The 19,474-nt window shown below is 46.3% G+C and overlaps 1 protein-coding gene across 1 annotated transcript in view; it reads left to right on the forward strand.

The window, feature by feature from the left end:
• fbrsl1 (fibrosin-like 1) overlaps positions 1–19,474 on the forward strand; it is a 298,902-nt gene that overhangs the window by 83,855 nt on the left and 195,573 nt on the right. Inside the window, exon 2 of the mRNA XM_080003616.1 lies at positions 2,340–2,606. Coding sequence (XP_079859742.1) covers positions 2,340–2,606 — 267 coding nt within the window. The remainder of the gene's footprint in view (positions 1–2,339; positions 2,607–19,474) is intronic.

Below are 19,474 nucleotides of genomic sequence, written 5' to 3' on the forward strand. Positions count from 1 at the left end.
CGCTTGGCCCACTAGCTTGGCTTACCTTTGCTCTCCTTTTGTCAACACATGAAAATTTTAAACATACATTATATCGTAGATGGACAGAGTAAACCAAACTCATGCTTCATAGAGGTGGGTTACTTTCAACCACCTTACTCTCATGTACACATCCGTTGTTGAAAAAAGGTATCGGTGCTGTTGTGATAGCAGTTACTGGGCTAACGTACCAGTCATCTGCTAAGCCCTTCCCTTGGAGCCAATCATTAGATTACTCAGACTAGGGATGCAACGGTACACGGTATGTTATTGAACCATTCGGTACGCCACCTACGGTTCAATACGCACACGTCAACCGCGGTATTACGGGAACACGCTGTCACGTTATCCACTGTTGAATCCACTGTTGGAGCTTCACTGGCCACATCCGATGTCAGGTCTAATTTTTTTTCAACTGCACGTGACTACGCCAGCCTTTTCAGTAGAAACACAAGATAAAACTATGGAGAGATGTTTTATGTAAACAGTGCATTCAATTGAAATGTGTTTTATATATGTCTACATAGCACCAGAGACCTGGAGCTTGCTGTCGGATTTGCTTATTGATCAAGTCCCATTTTAAATACAAATAACAAACATATAAATTCAACTATATACAACTTCCCCGGGGTTGAAGTGTCCAGTAGGAAAATAACCGGTGGCCGTGTCCCTATTCATGACGAACTTCTCTTCACACACTTTCTCTCTCGCTTCCACTTGCACCAGGCACTCGCCTTCCCTCCCTCCTCTACTTCCACACTCCTCCGGGGACCCACTCCCTAGACACCTGGGCCAATTACCCACTATCCTGGACACCTCCCCTCCAATCAGATGAGCTTATGCAAATTATAACAACCCACCAATGAAAATGAACCCCCGTTTTCCCCCTCCCCCCACAGTCATAAACACACAGTGTTTTAACACCCTTTAACTTTTTTTCCCCAATGAATTTCCTTAAACATAAAGATACCCAAACCATACACTTACCATGGCCCAAAAACTGTGATACATACCGGAGCGTGGGCCCGTTGCATCCCTAATTCAGACGCAGCGCTCCGCAGGGAGAGCTGAGCCGAGTTGAGCCGACTTGCAGTCGGGCCTGGAGCTGCGAGCAGATGTTGCAGCTGCCCTCAGCCGTGCCCTCTGGGTGGCTTCAAGCAGCGGCGTGTCAGACGGCCGTCAGGCACATCGCCTGCTCGCCGCTATAATCTCCATCGACGTTGTTTACTAACGGCGTGTCACGAACCCAACGCCGGCCCAATGAGCCCTGCAAATAACACTCAGCCGGAGTCAAAGAGGGATACAACTGGATAATCCGACAGATCACACAGACACAGATTGAATGACAGACTGGCTTCCTGATAGATATTTAATGGAAGGGGGAGGGGTGTCTGCGGTGCCGGGATGAGCGTCGGAAAATGAATCAAAAATCCCTTGAATGGAATTAGCTTGGAATGATATGAACCACCGAACAGCAGATCCTCAAGTATGTTTTACGCCATGCAGAGGATGTGAAATTATCCAGTTACCTCAAATGCCTCATTCAAATATACCGTGGTTTAAAGTCATGTTTCCACAATGTGTGAAGTCTTTCAGTGTGTAGTCTACTCAGCCATTCACCCTTCAGCACAAAGTAACGGCTGTAAGAACGCTCCTTAAAGCCTTACTTTTGCTTATTCTTAAGCAGTTGACACAAAAAACTATTTTATTTTCCGGTATTACTATTACGGTAAAGGGGCCCGCTGTGATGCCGGCATACAAATCACCTTTAGTTATTTAGTAGTTTGTGATTTATTCCGTTAACGGCACATTGGGTGGGAGAAAGCCCAAACCAACTATAGACATCGGGCTGAATTACAGTGAATAAACACACTCACGCTGCAGTCGAAGCGTGAAAGGCACAATTAGATAAAATTGCCTGATCATAGTGTAAGAGGAGTAGCATGCGAAAGAGCAGCCGTTCATATCGTAAGCTCATTATATTGGAGCCATAATGTGATTACTGGCTACAGTACAGGCTACGACGGGATTAAAGATGACTCGAGATCTCTGCTTTCGGCGCAGTCAGCAGCAAAAGGGGATTTCACCTGCCTGTTCGCCTATTCACATTTTTTTGAAATGGGAGTGTTTGTCCATCTATCTACAACCTATATCTGTCTATCTAAATCTGTCTATCAATCTATCTTGTTTATCTGTGTCTCATTGGGCCACAGTGCATAATGCACACAGCGTAAACTTGAATCCAGACGCTTGCGTTCACCAACAAGTTAACCAACGGTTACGAACGCTAACATCTCCCTCAACTGTCTTTCTTTGCGCAGAAAAAGACGGGAGTGGCCAAGACGCAGGAGAAGAAGGAGCGCTGGAAGGAGAAGAAGCCGGCGAAACGGCAGAGGGAGCTGGAGGAGCGCGAGCAACGCGAGGAGGAGGCCCGGGAGGAGGAGGAGGAGAACGTGCTCCCCGCCGTCATGGACCCCCTGGAGAACGGCTTCCTCAACCACGCCCAGCGCGAGCAGGAGAGGATGAACGAGCGGCTGCTGAAGAAGACCTACTCCAAGAGGAACAAAACGGTTGGTGATCGGCGTCTTGTGAGTTCAGGTGCTAGGTTGAGATTTTTTTGGGGCACGCCTCCAAGCATTCACTCCGCCTGTGATGTTAACAGCATTGTGGTAGTTTGTGGCAGTTGTTGAAGTGATCACTTCTGCAGTGCGAGTGCCGACATATTTCTGACACATTGCCGTAAGAAGTGGTTTTCTGCTAGGCCATCACTTTACCTTTCTAGGTGCAAGATTTCTGGTTCGGCGTCCTCCACACCGACACATTGGTTTTTGGATTCGAGGAGGACGTGTACGATTTAAGACCGGACGGTTGTTGTTGTTTTTCGGTGGTATTACAGTGATTCCGCTTCAAGCCTGGCGGTACGGACTGAATACTCTGTTTTTGGGACAGTTTCGATCTCAGTTTTTTTGACATACCATACTGCCCACTGATTGAAATAGTTTTCAATGTGTTTCATGGTCTTGGAATGACTAGTGAAAGATATATGATGGAATGCAGATTCAGATCCAGAACATTGCTGCTCGTCCCTCCTTAGATATCTGGCGAACGTTCCATTTCCGTGGGGGTGGATTGAATTCCCCCATGCCGTCATCTACATCATTAATATGTTCAGCTTATTTTTCCTGTATTATTTAACCCCCCCCCTTTCATTGAATTAACTACGATATAATTATGATAACTAAAAGTGTTAAAAGTAAATAACATGATCACAGTAGTGACCTTGAGTTTTAGAAAGGCTTTTCTAGTGCTTCACTTGGCCACCCATGTGTGCAGGTCGTAATTCCTGACTTACATAAATAGGTCACGTTCCTGGACCAACATCTCTTGTTCCTCCTGGCTAAACATTCCAAGTCACCAATTGTGCCAAAGGTTAAAAAACAGATACGTTTGTTGGGTCTTGTGGTATAACTGGAATATTGATATTTCGGAGCAATTCTGGGTTTGATTCTCCGTTGGGGAAATATGTTTTTATAGATAAATACTGAGGCGTTAGAGCTGGCCCGACGCTTCAGGTGCACTTGCCGCGCACTTGCCAGTTCCCACAGAAAGCAATTAAAACTTGACTTAATATCACCCCAACTGCATATAATTGATGCTGTTCAATTTGATTGAGATTCAGTACGGCTTGATTCACCGATTCAATCTGTATTCTGTTGATGATTTTAATATCCTGTCGAAAAAAACATTCAACACTCATAGCCGTGGGTTGATTTTGTGTCATATTAAAAGGAGGACTGCTCTTCCTTGTCTGCGCCTGTTGACCCTATGATAGACTATTATTATTTGTTGTTCATTACGATGATCACAACTGTATTTATAATCACACAGGTTCGATCTGTATTCACAATCACTGTTGTATTGAATTTTCAACGCAGCGAGTAAGTATAACAGAAACTATTGACGGTATATAAAGACCGAAGCAAATAGAAAAACTCTGTAGCAAATTGCATTGTCCTTGCCACAGTGTTGCATCGAAATTCAGCTCTGACGTCTGTTCTGCTGCAATGGTACCGTTAAGCTTCCCCAGCGCAGGATGAAATTTACTATACAGGAAAACCTACTCACTATAGACACAAACTGCTTCTTCACCTAAAATGCTGTGTTAACTTACTGTATTTCCTGTCTGCATTGTTCCTTAAGTCCCTTCTGGCTGCAGCTGGTTCCAACAGGTGTTTGTTTAATGGATCATGGGCATCGGTGTTTTTTGCAGTACTTACTCTGAGTGAATTTTATTTAAATGTATATCTTTTTAAACGACATGATTTCAAGAATCAAGTAGTTTTAATCAAGAATATACTGTGTATCATCAATAAATATAATACACTGCATTTGGCGCTATATTTGAAAACATATTTTGTTGGCTTGGCGGAGGTTCTTGTTGGCCTAGTGGCTCAAAGGGGAAAAGATTGTATTCCAGTTGATGGTATGCACACTAACTTTTCTCTTTTTGACATTGGGTGTGACCTTTGAGACATACAGTATGTCCATATTAGCCTGCGTTTATGTGTACCGTTACATATAAGGCCTCACATTGTAATGTTGTCAAGTGAAGTTCTGATCAAATCCATTTAGATTATGTGCTACCAATAGTTTGTTGCCATGTCATAAAATGTTGGCTTGAATTCTTCAGGTGTGAGGGGTCATCGGAGCCAATTTTGCCTTTAACATTATTTTTTTACGCAGCACAAACCCACCCAGTAGTAATTAGGACATTTTGGGGCCATTTGAATAATTGCAAAGGAGATCTGTGCTTGAGTGTTGCTTACTCAAGGTGTTGCTAAATAGGACAGCAGTGTAAATTTGGATCAGGCATCTTTCAGCCTGATGAAAACTCCCATGGAAAACCACATAATTACTCAAGCACTCTGCAAAACTGATGGCAGTTGTAAGTCCATTCTGTACCGAAATTGTGTTTGGCCACAAGGCAACATGATCTCACATGAGATTGTTCAATGGTGATCTCTGTGAACTACCAACCTCCACTCCCATCCAAGGGCCCATAAAATAGTGTGGTCTACGTCTGCAACCAATCGTCTCTCAATACAGGCCGACCTCAATTGAGGATATGCTGTTTTATGCTAAAAAAATCATACAGGTGTATAAAAGTGCATGCAGAATGGTTTACAAACAAATAAAAGAAAATAGCCATATCTGAACAGCACATAATAGCATACTCGTGATACATCCCTGCTTGGTTATTGCCACATGTATGTCTCTGTACCATGCTTCCGATGCACCGGTCATGGCAAAAGCAACGGTTTTCTTCTCTTTGTTTTGAGTGAACCACCAAACCCCTCATCGCCAGACTGAGCGCTGCCAATATACCCCAGACCCCCTCCCAACACACACACACACACACACACACACACACACACACACACACACACACACACACACACACACACACAAACCAAGCCTTACGGCGCGCTGCTGAGCGGAGCCCATTGAGTCACAGTCTGGCACAGCGAGATAGCTCATCTATGTATTAACAGTTTGTTTAAATGGGCGGATGTTTTTATGCTCCGGTCCCCAGGGCCGACATCCCACAGTGGCGCTGTTGAGGAGAAAAGGGGGTTGGGGGAGGCGGGGGTGTACTCAGGAAGCCCGAGTAAATAACGAGGCTGTGTAGCCCAAGGGGGGTGGGTGGGGTTGGGTGGGGGCTCCTGCACTTGCCAGAATATCTCTTCCGAATAAGGCACCCCGAGGACAGTCAAGGTGGCTGAACATGAGTTTTGCTGCTGCTTGGCGGTGGGTTAATAGAACACAGAGGCTTGTCCAGGCGCTTATCAGCGACTCAGAGCGGATGCCAAAGTTAAGTGGGCTTAAAATTCCCTTGAAGCCAAGATTACAAGCCACTCCTAATAAAAAAGAGATCAAAGGTTTACACAGTAGAACTAACAAATAATTACCCTGTCCCGTGATGTTTTATGCATGATCGGGAGGCGTTACCTCAAGAAATGTAAAATTGAGGAGGAACTTGTTTCATTTACAGCCTGATCCAGCAACCTTTGCAGCCACATTCTTGTTTTGAGTCTGAAATATTTATTTCATACATTTCCGTGCAAGGTGAAGTGCTCTGCTTTGCCTGTACAATGAAGCTCTTCTGTTAACATCAATTTCTCTTTTTATTTTATTTTGTATCAGAAAAAGTTTTTTTTTTTTTTTTAATCAAAATTTAGACTAAAAATGTTTCTAAATAAAGAAATGCCGCTGTGAGCACAACCGCATGCCTCACAGGGAACAAATTACATGCAGTACCTTGCAGTTGAAATGCAAAAGACTGAAAAGAAGGTGGTGTTAGGTGATTTTGCAGCAAACTTTGCTGTTGTCTAACTTAAACCACTGACTAAAACATCATGGCAGACTCAGGTTATTGTACGGCTCAGCGCAAATATGTGAGTGGGAAGATTTGAGTGGGAAGATTTGTGTTTTTGTTGAGACCAATGGGTGTGTGTGTGTGTGTGTGTGTGTGTGTGTGTGTGTGTGTGTGTGTGTGTTGGTGTCCAATGTGTCTTGACACGAACACTGGCAGAGAGACATTGATTTCAACACACACTCACACACACACACACACACACTCACACACACACACACACACACACACACACACTAACACACACACTTTCCCATTTGGGCTGGGTGATATTGACAAATTCCCTTTATATTTTTTGACAAATATTATATAGATAATTTGATTACGTTTTGGGGGTGAATATTGATGCTTTTACAAGATATTTACACAATAAATATTTGAGAATCAACAACCAAAATCCCAGACCATATCAAGTCTCATTTCACACAGTCAATGATATATTTATAGTTATAAATCGATAGCCACCACCCATAATTCACAGTGAAATGCTGTTGCCTGTTTGTCGTTTTTTCCCTCAGCTGTCCATCCCCGTATTTTTTCTTCCTTCTCACCATACCGTCTATCTTCCCCTCCTCCGCCGATCCCTATAGTGGGAATCCCATGCATATAAAAGACAGGTGGTTCCAGATGGATGGGGGTTTGATGAGAAGTCCTGCAGCATTTGTTTTTCTGCTCCATGCTGGCGGAAATGTCCTTGGCGACAGCGCAAACAGACTATATCACAGCCGACGTGGCTGTTTATCATCTCACCGCTGCCCAGACGCACTGTTTGTTTCTTACACTGTGTTACACACACACACACACACACACACACACACACACACACAATCTATGATGGTATACACATTTAAGCATGCAGGGAAAAACACACACAAACATGGAAACACCTGACCACAAGCACATTTGCTGTAATTGCCGCGAGTGAAGGCCCTTACAAAGCAGCCATCTGGATATAAAAGCAGGTGTTTATGTATGCCTGTGTACATTTCCTCCGAGCTTTTTCGATATCAAAGAGAATCCAGGGGCTGATTAAAAGCCGGCGAAAGGCTCTGTAATTGTGCTCTGCGCCGGGGAAAACTTGAATAGCACACAGGCTTTTTTGATGTCTCAGGGTCAGAAACACTGCGCTTTATTTATTTGACGTATTATTTTTCTCCTTCTCCTTTTCTCTTTAATTTTGCCCGCAGACAGAAGGTCTTTTTTTTTTTTTTATGGGATGTGCAGTTATTTATTTAATGTGACCCCCCCCCCGTATACTACCATACTTTGAGGGTTCTTCCACTCAAATGACCTGGAGAAGTAGTGCACTTAGCCGGAGATTTCCCCAGCGGACACGTCACCCACAGGGCACTGTGTCCTTGCTCCCTGATCCTGCCTGTGCTCTCATTCTCTCTCTCTCTCTCATTCTCTCTCTCTCTCTCTCTCTCTCTCTCTCTCTCTCTCTCTCTCTCTCTCTCTCTCTCTCTCGCTCGCTCTCCATCTCTCTTGTGACATCTCTCTATTTCTATCCCCCGGCTCTCTCTGCTTCTCGCTCCATCTCCCTCTGGTCAGAGGAGACATGTCCTGAGTGTGTGTCACATGCCGTGATCTTCTGGCGAGGTGATGTGTTTCAGGGCCTGTAGGGGGATGCCAGGGACTCCAAGAGGGCCCCACTCAACCAGTGTTATATATACAGTTATGTACGAAAACCATCTGTATTAGGCAAATTAAATATCTTCAATGTAAGGATAACAGCTGGTGGTGTACAAGTTTGGGTTAAGACAATGTCCAATGGTCACGATGCAGGTATAGGTTACCAAACAAATGGGTAATGGCAAATTGCAACTGAGAAAGACGGTCGCACAAAGATTGAACCAGCAGCCAAACTGGACCCAGCTGCAAGAGGAGGGACGACAGAGGTATTTCGCAATGAGTTTGAAAAATGCAAAACCAAGCTGTCTTAAGGCAGAGGCATACAAAGTCGAAGTTTATTACCAAAAAATGATAGTGTGTGTGTGTGTGTGTGTGTGTGTGTGTGTGTGTGTGTGTGTGTGTGTGTGTGTGTGTGTGTGTGTGTGTGTGTGTGTGTGTGTGTGCGTGTAAACTAGGCTGTCAGCAGGAGGTCTCCTACTATTCCTGTCCTCTCAGTCACACTCCTGTCAGGAGCCATTTCTCCAGCAGTTGCATGCACTGCTTGGACCCATGTCTCTCTCTCTCTCTCGCTCTTTCTATCTCTCTCTCCAGCTCTCTCTCTCTGTCATCCGCGGGACATGGTTGGTATTATATTTTAATTGCTGCCCCAGGATGCTAGTCACAGGGCTGAGACAGGAGGAAAAAAAACAACAACAAAAAAAACAGAACAACAGTTTGAATATGCAGGACGTGCGGTGAGCACTAACGCTGCTTTGACGCTGCTTTGACCTTCAATTTGCTTCAGATGGGGTCATGAATAACCCATAATGCTGACTAACTGCAAAAGCAGACACACATACGCACACATCAGCACAATCCAACACCAACACACACATATATCATCACAGTTCTACTCCATTGGCACTGTTGTCCATTCTATGCTGTGTATACAGCTTCTCACTAACAAGGAACTGATTCAAGATTCAATAAATTATTAAATCTAACACACAAGCATAGTGCACTTTACTTATAATAAAGTGCTGTAGAAATTTGTAGAACTGTATAAAAAGAATACAATTCATGCGGAAGCCTCCCAAACCACTTTCCAACCCACGCTATCAGCCCAGTGGGTCGACATGGAGCCCTGCGTCCCAGCCTGGCCTTTATGTCAGGGGTGCTTTAGGATTACTTCTCCCGGCTGCATATCTAGGTGTGTTTATAATGGCTTAACCGGCCGGCCAGAGAGAGAGAGAGCGAGATCAGATTAGCAGGGGCATTAACAGTGCACTGGAGCATAGTTCACAGGCAGCCTGCGAGCTGTGATAGAGCCGAGAGCATCCCAGCCCGTCCGCGGTATGAGTGGCACGGTGGGCCGGCTGTAACAGGAAAGCAGCGATCGGGTTGACCGATAACAGCGACCCGGTGCTTGCAGCCAATCTCTCCCAGGTTGACCTAACCTCCAATCCACTTACAAACCGGAGAGAAGGGAGGATCGCCGCCGAGACTTCTCGGCTTAATCGGTGCACTGCATTGTCTTGGGGAGGAAAATAAACAACTTATTCAAACAGTCAATTTATTTTGTTTTGCCAGATACATCTAGACAACTCTTGATGCACCGGCTCTACTTTATATCATAGTTGATAATAAAGCTATACACGGCCAACGTTGTTTTGTATATTCGTCTTAAATATATAAGAATCTCTTTCTACTAGATAAGATACCAGAATTGGCCAAAAGCCTGAAAGCGGAAATATGTTAAATACCACAGTTGGCAGTATGGCAGTTTCGCCTACAACACACCACCCAAGTGGCCTTTTCAGGGACCCCCGGCACAGAGACACAGATGACGGGGTTTCATACACGCAGTTATTATAGAGAGTGGGCGAGGTGGAATAAGCCCAGGAGCAGATGGACATGTGTCATGACAAGGGCTCCTCTCCTGAGTGTGTGTGGGAATGGGGGTTTTACCTGTTGCTTGTTACACCAACCAACGAGCAACAGGTATGCAGCCACACTGATCCTGGGCCCCAATTTCCTAGACCCAGGACAGGTGTGGCTGCTCAAACCACGCCATCTCCACACCACATACCTCCGACACCAAACTGAGGCCAGGGAAAGTCCCTGGCTGGTGGAGGCATGGCTGGGCTTGGCTGTTGCAGGGGCTGCTTGGAGGGATGGCCTGGCTTGCTGCACGGTCCTGGCAGTGGCTGCTAGGCGGAACCACTAGCTCCCAGCGGTTACCCGTGGTGGTTGCTGCGGCTGCTTCTCCCCCGGTCCCCCACCTGACACCGTGGGTGCTGCTGCTGCCAGTCGGTAGGGGGCTGGTGCTGTGTTCCTTCCCTGTGCCAGAGAGTCCCTGTTCAGGCGCCAGTGTGGCAGTTTCGTCAACCACACGCCACCCAAGTGGCGTTTTCAGGGACCTCCGGCACAGAGACACAGACGATGGGGTTTCAGACACAGTTTTTGTAGCGAGTGGGCGAGGTGGAATATGCCCAGGGGCAGATGGACATGTTTCATGACATGGGTCCTATCCTGTGTGTGTGTGGGGATGGGGGTTTTACCTGTTGCTCGTTAGACCAATCAAGAGCAACAGGTATAAAGCCACACTGATCCTGGGCCCCAATTACCTAGACCCAGGACAGGTGTGGCTGCTCAAACCACACCATCCCCACACCACAACCACAGAATTGTCATGGATAAACACCACGCGTCTTAATTTCTCTTCAACTAAATTTTGCTTATAAGTACTGGTGCTAGTAAAATACATTTGGTTTCTTGCCAAAGTATTTATCATATTGCCAAATCTTGAAGCAGAGGCTGAAAAAACAGTGTCGTTTTTAAGGCTGGAACAATAGACAGTAAACTGTGTGATGAGTCACTTCACCATAAGATCGGACTGGGTATTGTTGTTTTTGGCCGCTACTTTGGGGGGCCTCTTAGGATCCTGTGCTGTCACCCACAAAACAAACGTGAGCTCCCACAGGCTGCTTATGACATGCTTGCGTACTGTCACAGGCAAACATGAGTTTAACTTAATTTAACGTACTCCTGCAGGTTCAAATGTAATCCACACCTCTAGAATTTAGTTCACACACGATCACCACCAATTAGCTGAAATAGAGCTTAAAAGTCCTTTAGATAGGTATTTTAGGTATGTGCCGGTGAATTGTGTGTGTGTGTGTGTGTGTGTGTGTGTGTGTGTGTGTGTGTGTGTGTATTGCATAGACGAGAGAGCTGCATGCTGCGACCTGGCAGGGCTGCAGAGGGCGCCTGGGGGGGCGCTTGCTGTTGGGGTGCGGGGGGTGGCTGTCGGCCTTTGCTCCCCTCTGCGTCATATGCCCCGGATACCGGGGGTAGTGGAGGGCCCATATATCTGCCGGCCTGCTGGCGTCCTCTGCTACGTGGAAGGGCGCTTGGGGCTCGCGGCTGGATGGGGCGTCTGGTCGGCTGTCGTGGGGCGGACCTTGCCCTTGGCGGGTGGGCGTGAGGGCCCCGCCGGCTCGCCTCAGGGGCCGGTGATTGGGGTGGGGTGTTGGTCTGTCAGCGCAGGACCTGGCACCGGGCTTACGCTCCGTACTTGGCTCTAGCAGCCTGGATTCTGCGCCTGCGGCTGCGTCTTGTGCCTGCACATAGGGGTGAGTTGTATGTGTATGCCTCAGGGTTTGCAGGGTCTCCTTGCGCTCTTTGGGACTGGGTTATGCTCGTCGGGGCCGGGCGTGGGGGTTGCTCCGCGGGCATCCGGTTTCTCCGGGGGCTGAGGGGTTTTCTGTGGCTGCAGGGCAGGGTGCTCGGGGCTTTCCTGCAGCCGTGGGGTGTCTGTACGGCCGCGGGTAGCTTCGGGGCCTTTTCCGCTGCTTGGAGGCGCTATGATATAATACTGCCCTTATACTCCAAAACCAATTGGGACAAGTCTTGTACACTCAGCGGTGGTCACTTCACACACACACACACACACACACACACACACACACACACACACACACACACACACACACACACACACACACACACATACAGGCGGTCTTACCACAGGCACACACACCCCACCAGCACCTGCTTTGAACACACCCCAGCACCCTCCTGGTTACATCCCTCTCCTTTTCTTGCTCATTTGCCATAACTGGAAGAGACCACGTGCCCAGTTGCTGTTCCAGTTTTCCTGGACTTAATTAACTCTAGTTGTTTAAAGACTAAAACATGGTAGGATCATTCTCCAAAGATGGGGTGTGGTAGCGGTTCTGTACAACAAAAAGCTCTGCTCTTGTCATCCCACAGGTCGTCCACAGGACAGAGTTATTGCAACAGTTATTGACGATTGACTCTGTTTTGTATGTCCAGCATGCTGACAGCTCAGGTAAAAAACAAAAAGAAAAAAAGAAAGAAGAGAGAGGTGTGAGGGGGCACGCCAATTGTAATAGACCATGACAGATCAATTAGCCTTCTGCTTCTAACCCATGCATGTAAGCACAATCACATGCCGGATAAATTGCCTTTTCCGCATCAAGGACTACAGTGCACGCACACATAAACACACACAAAGGTGGAAAGGGATATCTCGAACATTTAAAACAAAGCTTAAGTTGAATAAAAAATACTGTTATCTGCTGTTTGACATTATTTGATTCCTTAATATTGACGAAATGATATTTTTTTCATTTTTCTCCCACTAATAAAAGTAGTGTTTACGCAGTGTTTTGGGCATTTTATCTGTTTTGTTTTTGTAAATTTAGCCCTCCAAGCCAAAAAAAAAACCCTCAACTGCCAAGTAGGAATAGGAAGACACAGAGAGTATAAAACTCTTTTCAACAAACTTTTTTTTTTTCCCTCCATGATTGATTTTTCCTTCCGCGAGACTGTGTTTTTTGTTTTTCGGTCCTGGGTTGAGTGGAGTGTTGAGATGCTTGATGCTGAGCCGCGCACGCACGCCACGGCGTTGTACGCAGCGTTCGGAAGGCTGGTCGTAAGTCTGAGCGGTTGTGAAACAGGTAGGTCATTAAGTGAGGAGTACCTGTACACATGTGGATGGATGGATAGATGCATGCATAATGCATACGTGACTCCAATAAACTTAGAAAGAAAAAAAGAAGAAAGAAAATGTACAAATGTAATGTGCATATACCTGGTATAGTAAACATGGCTGTAGCTTATCTGTCATAGTCGGTCAGTTCGACAGTCAAGGCAGCAGACAGGTGCATTGATGGATAGATAGAAAGGAGTATCCACGCATGATCTTCAACCTAGAGAACAAAAACAGTTTAATGGCACATTTCTGATCATCCATGTTCTTGTCGCTGCCAGAACCGTGAGACCCCTTAGGGAGAGAGAGAGAGTAAAAAAAGAAAACCAAAGCCAGACAACCTCTGCGACCGCCGTGCTTAGCCAAGTGAATATTGCATGGGCCCTGCACGGTCGTGATTAATGTCAGGCCATGTAAGGTGCTTGGCAGGGGTTGCTGCGGGTGCACACACACACACACACACACACACACACGCACACGCACACGCACGCGCACACACACACACTTTTTAACAAGCCGTAGTCCGAGAGATATAGCCAGGCCGCTTCCAGTGCTCGGGGGACGGTTAGTGTGGGGAACATTAAATTAGCAGGTATCTAAAGCAAGCTGGGTTATTACTGACTGGGGACTGAGCACGGTCTACAGATCATAGTGCAGGGTGCAGAATAAAATCTGCGCCTGCATGTATGTGTTCTGACGTCACCCATAGGCTCCACATACACCTACGTAGTAGTAAGTAGTGCCTAAGTAGTAGTAGTTTCGTTATTTCAAGGCAATTATATTCACTGCAGTTGGGACCCGGGGCTAGATTAGTATTATTGTAGTATTCAGTCTTCAGGCTCTACAAATGCTTTCTCTCTGCATCGCTGGATGTCTCGTCGTGATCGCTTTCCCCGTGTTGTAATTTACTAAAGCAGAGTCTCCTAGGCCGCTATTTCCAAATCTGTAGCTATAGCAACAGATCTATTGCCACTGGTAAATGTTTAACATAAAGGCAGACAGATGGTCGGGCAGACGTTTTATTGTGGCTGCGGATTTACAGTATGGCTGCCATTTATATGTCGGTGATACTTAGGGCGGCGCTTTACGGGCTCCTGGAGGTGTCGTCGCCCGTTCGTCGTTTCGAGTCGTAATTTGAAAAAAAAAGGCTGGTCTGGAGAGCTTCCAGGCAAAGTATGTGCTTTTGTACTGGGTTTATATGTTGAGAAGAAGAAAAAAAACACAACTCCACTTGTAGTGGAAACAAGAGATGAATGCCTGTACACATGTACATTGCTTTATCTCTTTTTTATCTCGTTTTTATCTTTTAATCTTTATGCACTTTCTTATGCTATTGCACTTCTGTTTTTATTGAACGTTCATAAATTTTTTTTTTTGACTTAAAAATATATATTTTTAAATTTAATATTATCATTATATTATTATTATTTCCATTATTAATAATAATAATAATAATAACAACAACAACAACAACAACAACAATAATATAATAATCATTTGGGCACAGGCCCACAGGAGCACATGCACATCCTCTTGTCAAATTCAATCCTAAACACACAAGCCCTCTTTAAAACCAGATTTCGCAGGAAGTGTCACAGGAAGCACACCGGGTAACTTTTGTCCTCAACCACCTCCTACCAGATGGCGAAAAGAAAAAACCTTCAAAAAAACAACTCAGTTTCGTTCGAACACACTTGTTCGTTTGCAGCCCACGGGAAAGACGAAAACAAAGTGTTGGAAACAGCCGCCGGCTGTTGGGAATTCCGTTGCACTTTTCATACTTTTGGGAAGTGGAACAGAACCCTGCACCAGGGCGCAAGGTTGGCCAGGACCCGCCGCGGCCAAGCGTGCTGGCAGCCGCTCATGTAAGGTGCCGTGTTACGCGACCGCTCTGAGCTTCAGGGCGATCCGCTGCGTTTGTCAGGCAAGCAATGGAAGTGGGAAAAGTCTGAAAAGCAAACTCTCCTCCAGTTGGGGGAGCGCTTTTGTTCAGGGCCTGTCTGTTTTGACAGCGCCTGCCAGCAGGGAAAACAATAGAGGGGATGGTTGCTGTTCATAGAGTAGCAACGGTCCGTGGAATCGGTTACAAAACGTCTCATTCTCCCCCTCCGTTTTGTTATAGCATCCATTTGTTTCCCCCAGTGCCTCAATTACCATCCATTTAATTTGATTCCAGTAAAATATTGCATCACTTGTATAGTGTATTTTAGTGTAGTGAATTATCAATGTACATTATATGTGTGTGTTTGAGCAAATGGGAGTGAGTGTGTGTGTGTGTGTGTGTGTGTGTGTGTGTGTGTGTATGTGTGTGTGTGTGTATTTATTTAGGCACATGATAAAGTTGGTGCTGGCTTGTGCAAATACACCTCTTCCTGCCTTTGTGCACTGTATGGCTGCTTGGCAGGGTATAGAGGTTTAGGCGCTGCTCGCGCCAGTTTAAACCAATAGGGTCACCACATAATGAGATCTGCCAAGGCCTCTGTCTTTGTTTTCCTAGCCCATGTCTGCGGGTTGGCCGAGCCGGACATGAACTCGTACAGATTAAATGAGATTAGTGGTGTCACTGAAACAGATGTGATCTTTTCAGCCACAGCGTTCTGGGGGGAACGTTTTCTGTTTTGTTTTTTATTTTTATTTTTTTTGTGGTGCAACACTGACCCCTGCTGTAGTTAACAGTCATTGCACCTACAAGCCCACACAGACGCACGAGGACCTAAATGGATTATATTAAATTAACCCTTTACCACGTTGGTGAAGACTGAGTCGTCCATTGGGGGTCACTGTTCCCATTTGAAAAAAAACACGGAAAGAGCCCTCGCTCCTCTCCTCCCTTCTGCTCTCCCCTCCTCTTCTGCTTTCTCTGCCATCTTGACTGCCTGATGCAAAGTGATGCATCTTGGGATTGCTACATTGAGCCCAGATGGCAGATCCTTTGCAGGTGCCATCAACATGTTTCCTGCAGTGCCTTGTAATGGATGCTTAATGTGGCTACGAGATGTTGCCATGAAAACAACATTGTCTGGGATAATGCAATTCTGCTGGAACGTGGCTCGTGTGTGGGTTGTATATGACAGCGTTGTCTCTCCGATTAGCTTAATAAAGCTGGGAGCAACGCTGGTATTCAAGGTCAAATGCATCCATGTCGGTCAAAACGCATCAAGCAAACTCATCCGGCACGACCTTCAATCAGGATGAAAAAAAAATGTTCCGTGAAGTGACGCTCGGGCGCGGTGAATTAAATTGTGCCTATTTGCAATGTGCGGAGTGGGAATGACATGACTGCACCATTTCAATATGCTGTGATTCAGCTGATATTGTTCAGATTACATGCCGTCGAGCGATCAGCATGTGTTCCGTGCCTTCGCCTCTTCAAAGGCCATTCACACCGCAGCAATGAACCGGGGGGCTGTAATTGTGTTTTCATGTACTATGGATCCTGTCATTAGGCCTGCAGGCAGTTACATGATGACAGCTGACAAGGGGGTGTGGTCCAACGAAACAGGGCTACTTTGAGAGGGGAGGGTGGGACCACACACACAAAAAAGTCACTTCCTGGACAGTCCCCAGAGATCAGCGGTTGGAGTGTGTATGCAAAATGATGTGGGAGACCATTTGCAAAACAAAAGACTGGGGAGAAGGGGTGGGGAAGGGGTTGGGCTATGAACGATTGCCATTGCACAATAGAGCGTGTATGCCCACGGGGGGTTGTAGCGGCAGACAGCGGCTGGCACGCCCTCGTGGCCCCTGAGGGTTTGGAGCCAGATGGAGGTGTGGTTCTTGTGGCTGACCCCTGGGAGGAAGAGGGTCACTGCCTGGTCCCCTGGGTCCTGGTAGGGGAGGAGTTGACCCGATCCGGAGAGGGTAGGGTAACATTTCTAATGAGTGAAGTGTACAATATGTTCTGTCTGAGGTAGGGGTTAGCCCTTCTGGGCCTGTAGTGACTAACTGGGAGATGTAATTTAGTGGGAGAATACAGAATAAAAATTTGAAAATGAAATAAAAAACAATTGGTATGGTGTACAAGTACTTCTCTCATGAACCCATGGCAGAATCTCATGGACTTCTCACGAAAATAGTAGTGGTCGTTTTTACGGTCAGTACCACAATTTTGTACAGTACTCTCAGCATGTGCTTAAAGTGGGTGAAAACAGATAATAACAAGATAAAAAAACACGCTTGTCAGGCAGGTTAGGATCCAGATGACTCAGAGCAGGAATTTCTCTGTAGAAGATCTGCAAGTATCTTCTGTAATACAGATGGCACAGTGGGGGGCGCTAGGAAGTGTGACGGGGGTGGGCGTGAGACCGCGGTGGCCGGCATGCACTCAAGGTGTCACGGTCGGGCCATGAACCGAAATTGCCCACATGATGGATCAGTCATTACACAAGCATAAAAAATCACGCCCCCCCTGTGATCTCCATCTGAGCGGTGGAAGCCAGCTCTGAGCGAGTTTCTGCGGGGGTTACGAGTCCGATTGGCCCCCGCTCTGGGTTTTTAATTAATGGGGCCGGCAGTATTAGTGTAACTGCTCGTCTAAGTGGGTGTCCCTTCTGACGTGGATGTAAGCCGGGAAGCGTAAGGCTCCTGCAGGTCTCCTCTTGGCGGAGAGCTTGCCGTGGCCTCGACCACCGTGCCAGCTGCCGCCGAGGCCTCGGCGCGCCTCACACCCAAGCACATGAAATATTCAGCAGCAATTTTCCCAGCTTTTGAAATAATACCTTGAAATGTTAATGCGCTCCCACTGCATGTTTGAAGTGGAAGGCATCCCAAGGTGCCCCTGTTTGGACTGCGCTGGTGCATGGCGTTCTGCACTTTCTGTGTGAAAGTAACACTGTACGCTGGAGGATTACTGCAGCAGCTAGCTGCTCAGGTCAGGAGGAGACTGCTATTCTTAGAGACAACCCCCCCTACACATACCGAGTAGCTTGACTTTAACACACACGCACACACACACGCGCGCACTAACACACACAGACACACACACACACACACACATATTTGAGCATTATACCCAATGCATAAAAATGGATAATACTTGGTCTTCCATAAAGACCTATGCACAGGCAACATCCCTAATATTGACTTTTTCATTAGATTCAAAATGGCCACCCTGTCCGTGGTTTCAGCGCTGTCCTGTGTCCCTAAGCATTCCTATTATCAGAGGATTACACCGGCCTTGGGCTGATAGAGCGGCAGGCCACAAGGATTGGATCTGATATCTACCTCCATTAGTCTGGCTTCACCCAGTAGGCACCTCTCTAAACCGATCCAGCCAGAGACACTGTGATCTTATCGGCCCTGCTGATGCCCCCACTCACCTGATCCGTGCACGGATTAGTGGGTGACTTGCTGTCGGGTGCGCTGCGGTGGGGAAGTATTGCGGCGTGTCGGCAGAAGCTGATGCAGCAAGCATCAGCAAAGATTTTAATGTTGCCGGCTGAAAAGGTCAGGCCATGTTTGTGTGTTTTTGTTTGTCAGCTGGACACACAAATGCACATGCCAGCGTGCACACACAATGCCATGTCAAACACATAAATGCTGAGCAGATAGACACCCACACAAACCATAACTCGGATTTTTTTCCACATATTGTACAGTCAGATGCACTGTAGCACACGCTTGGCTGCACAGATCTGTGCCCTTCAGTTTCTGACAGCCAGGCATTAAATATTAGTGGCGTTTACGGCGGGTTTGTAACATGGTTATTCCAGTGAGTGGGCCTGCCATCCCTGGGTCTATGCCCATGACGATGCTTTTATCTGACAGTGCCGGGGTGAAGAGCCTGAGCTTGAGGGAGGCCGACCTGCATGGAAGGCTCAGGCAATGCACGCGTTCACACACACACACGCACACACACACACACACACTCTCTCACACACACACACACACACAGTATACACAATGAATACGCAGAAAGCAGATACAATCAGCGTTTTACAGACAGATTACAAACATGCACAAAAAGCCCCATTTACTATAATCATATGGTACTTTGGGGAACTTACATAGGGGAATTTTAGTTATAGCATAGTGTTAAGTGAAAACAAGGTCTGAATAAGTTTTACAATTGTATATTATAAAAAAAATAAAAAATATACACAGTCAATAACCATGCATACAAATAGCTTTTTGGTGCAATAAAGTGCAGTGCAAGGAGCATGATGGAACAGAAAGAGATGCTTAAAGAGACAAATATTTCTAAAAGAGATAAATATTTAAAAACAAAGCAATGAAAAGTTACATCCAATCACACCAACAAGCAGTAGCCTACCTTAAAGGAGTTCCATCCAAAATTATCAAACTTTTTTTGCAGCCGTCAGACATGCAGACTGGGGTCAAAGGCTGGGGTCATAAACACAAAAAGACCTCCAGATTTCTTTGTTCTATGTCTTGTC

Source organism: Zeus faber, assembly GCF_960531495.2.
Source record: "Zeus faber genome assembly, chromosome: 7".
In the NCBI taxonomy this organism is placed as follows: Eukaryota; Metazoa; Chordata; class Actinopteri; order Zeiformes; family Zeidae; genus Zeus; species Zeus faber.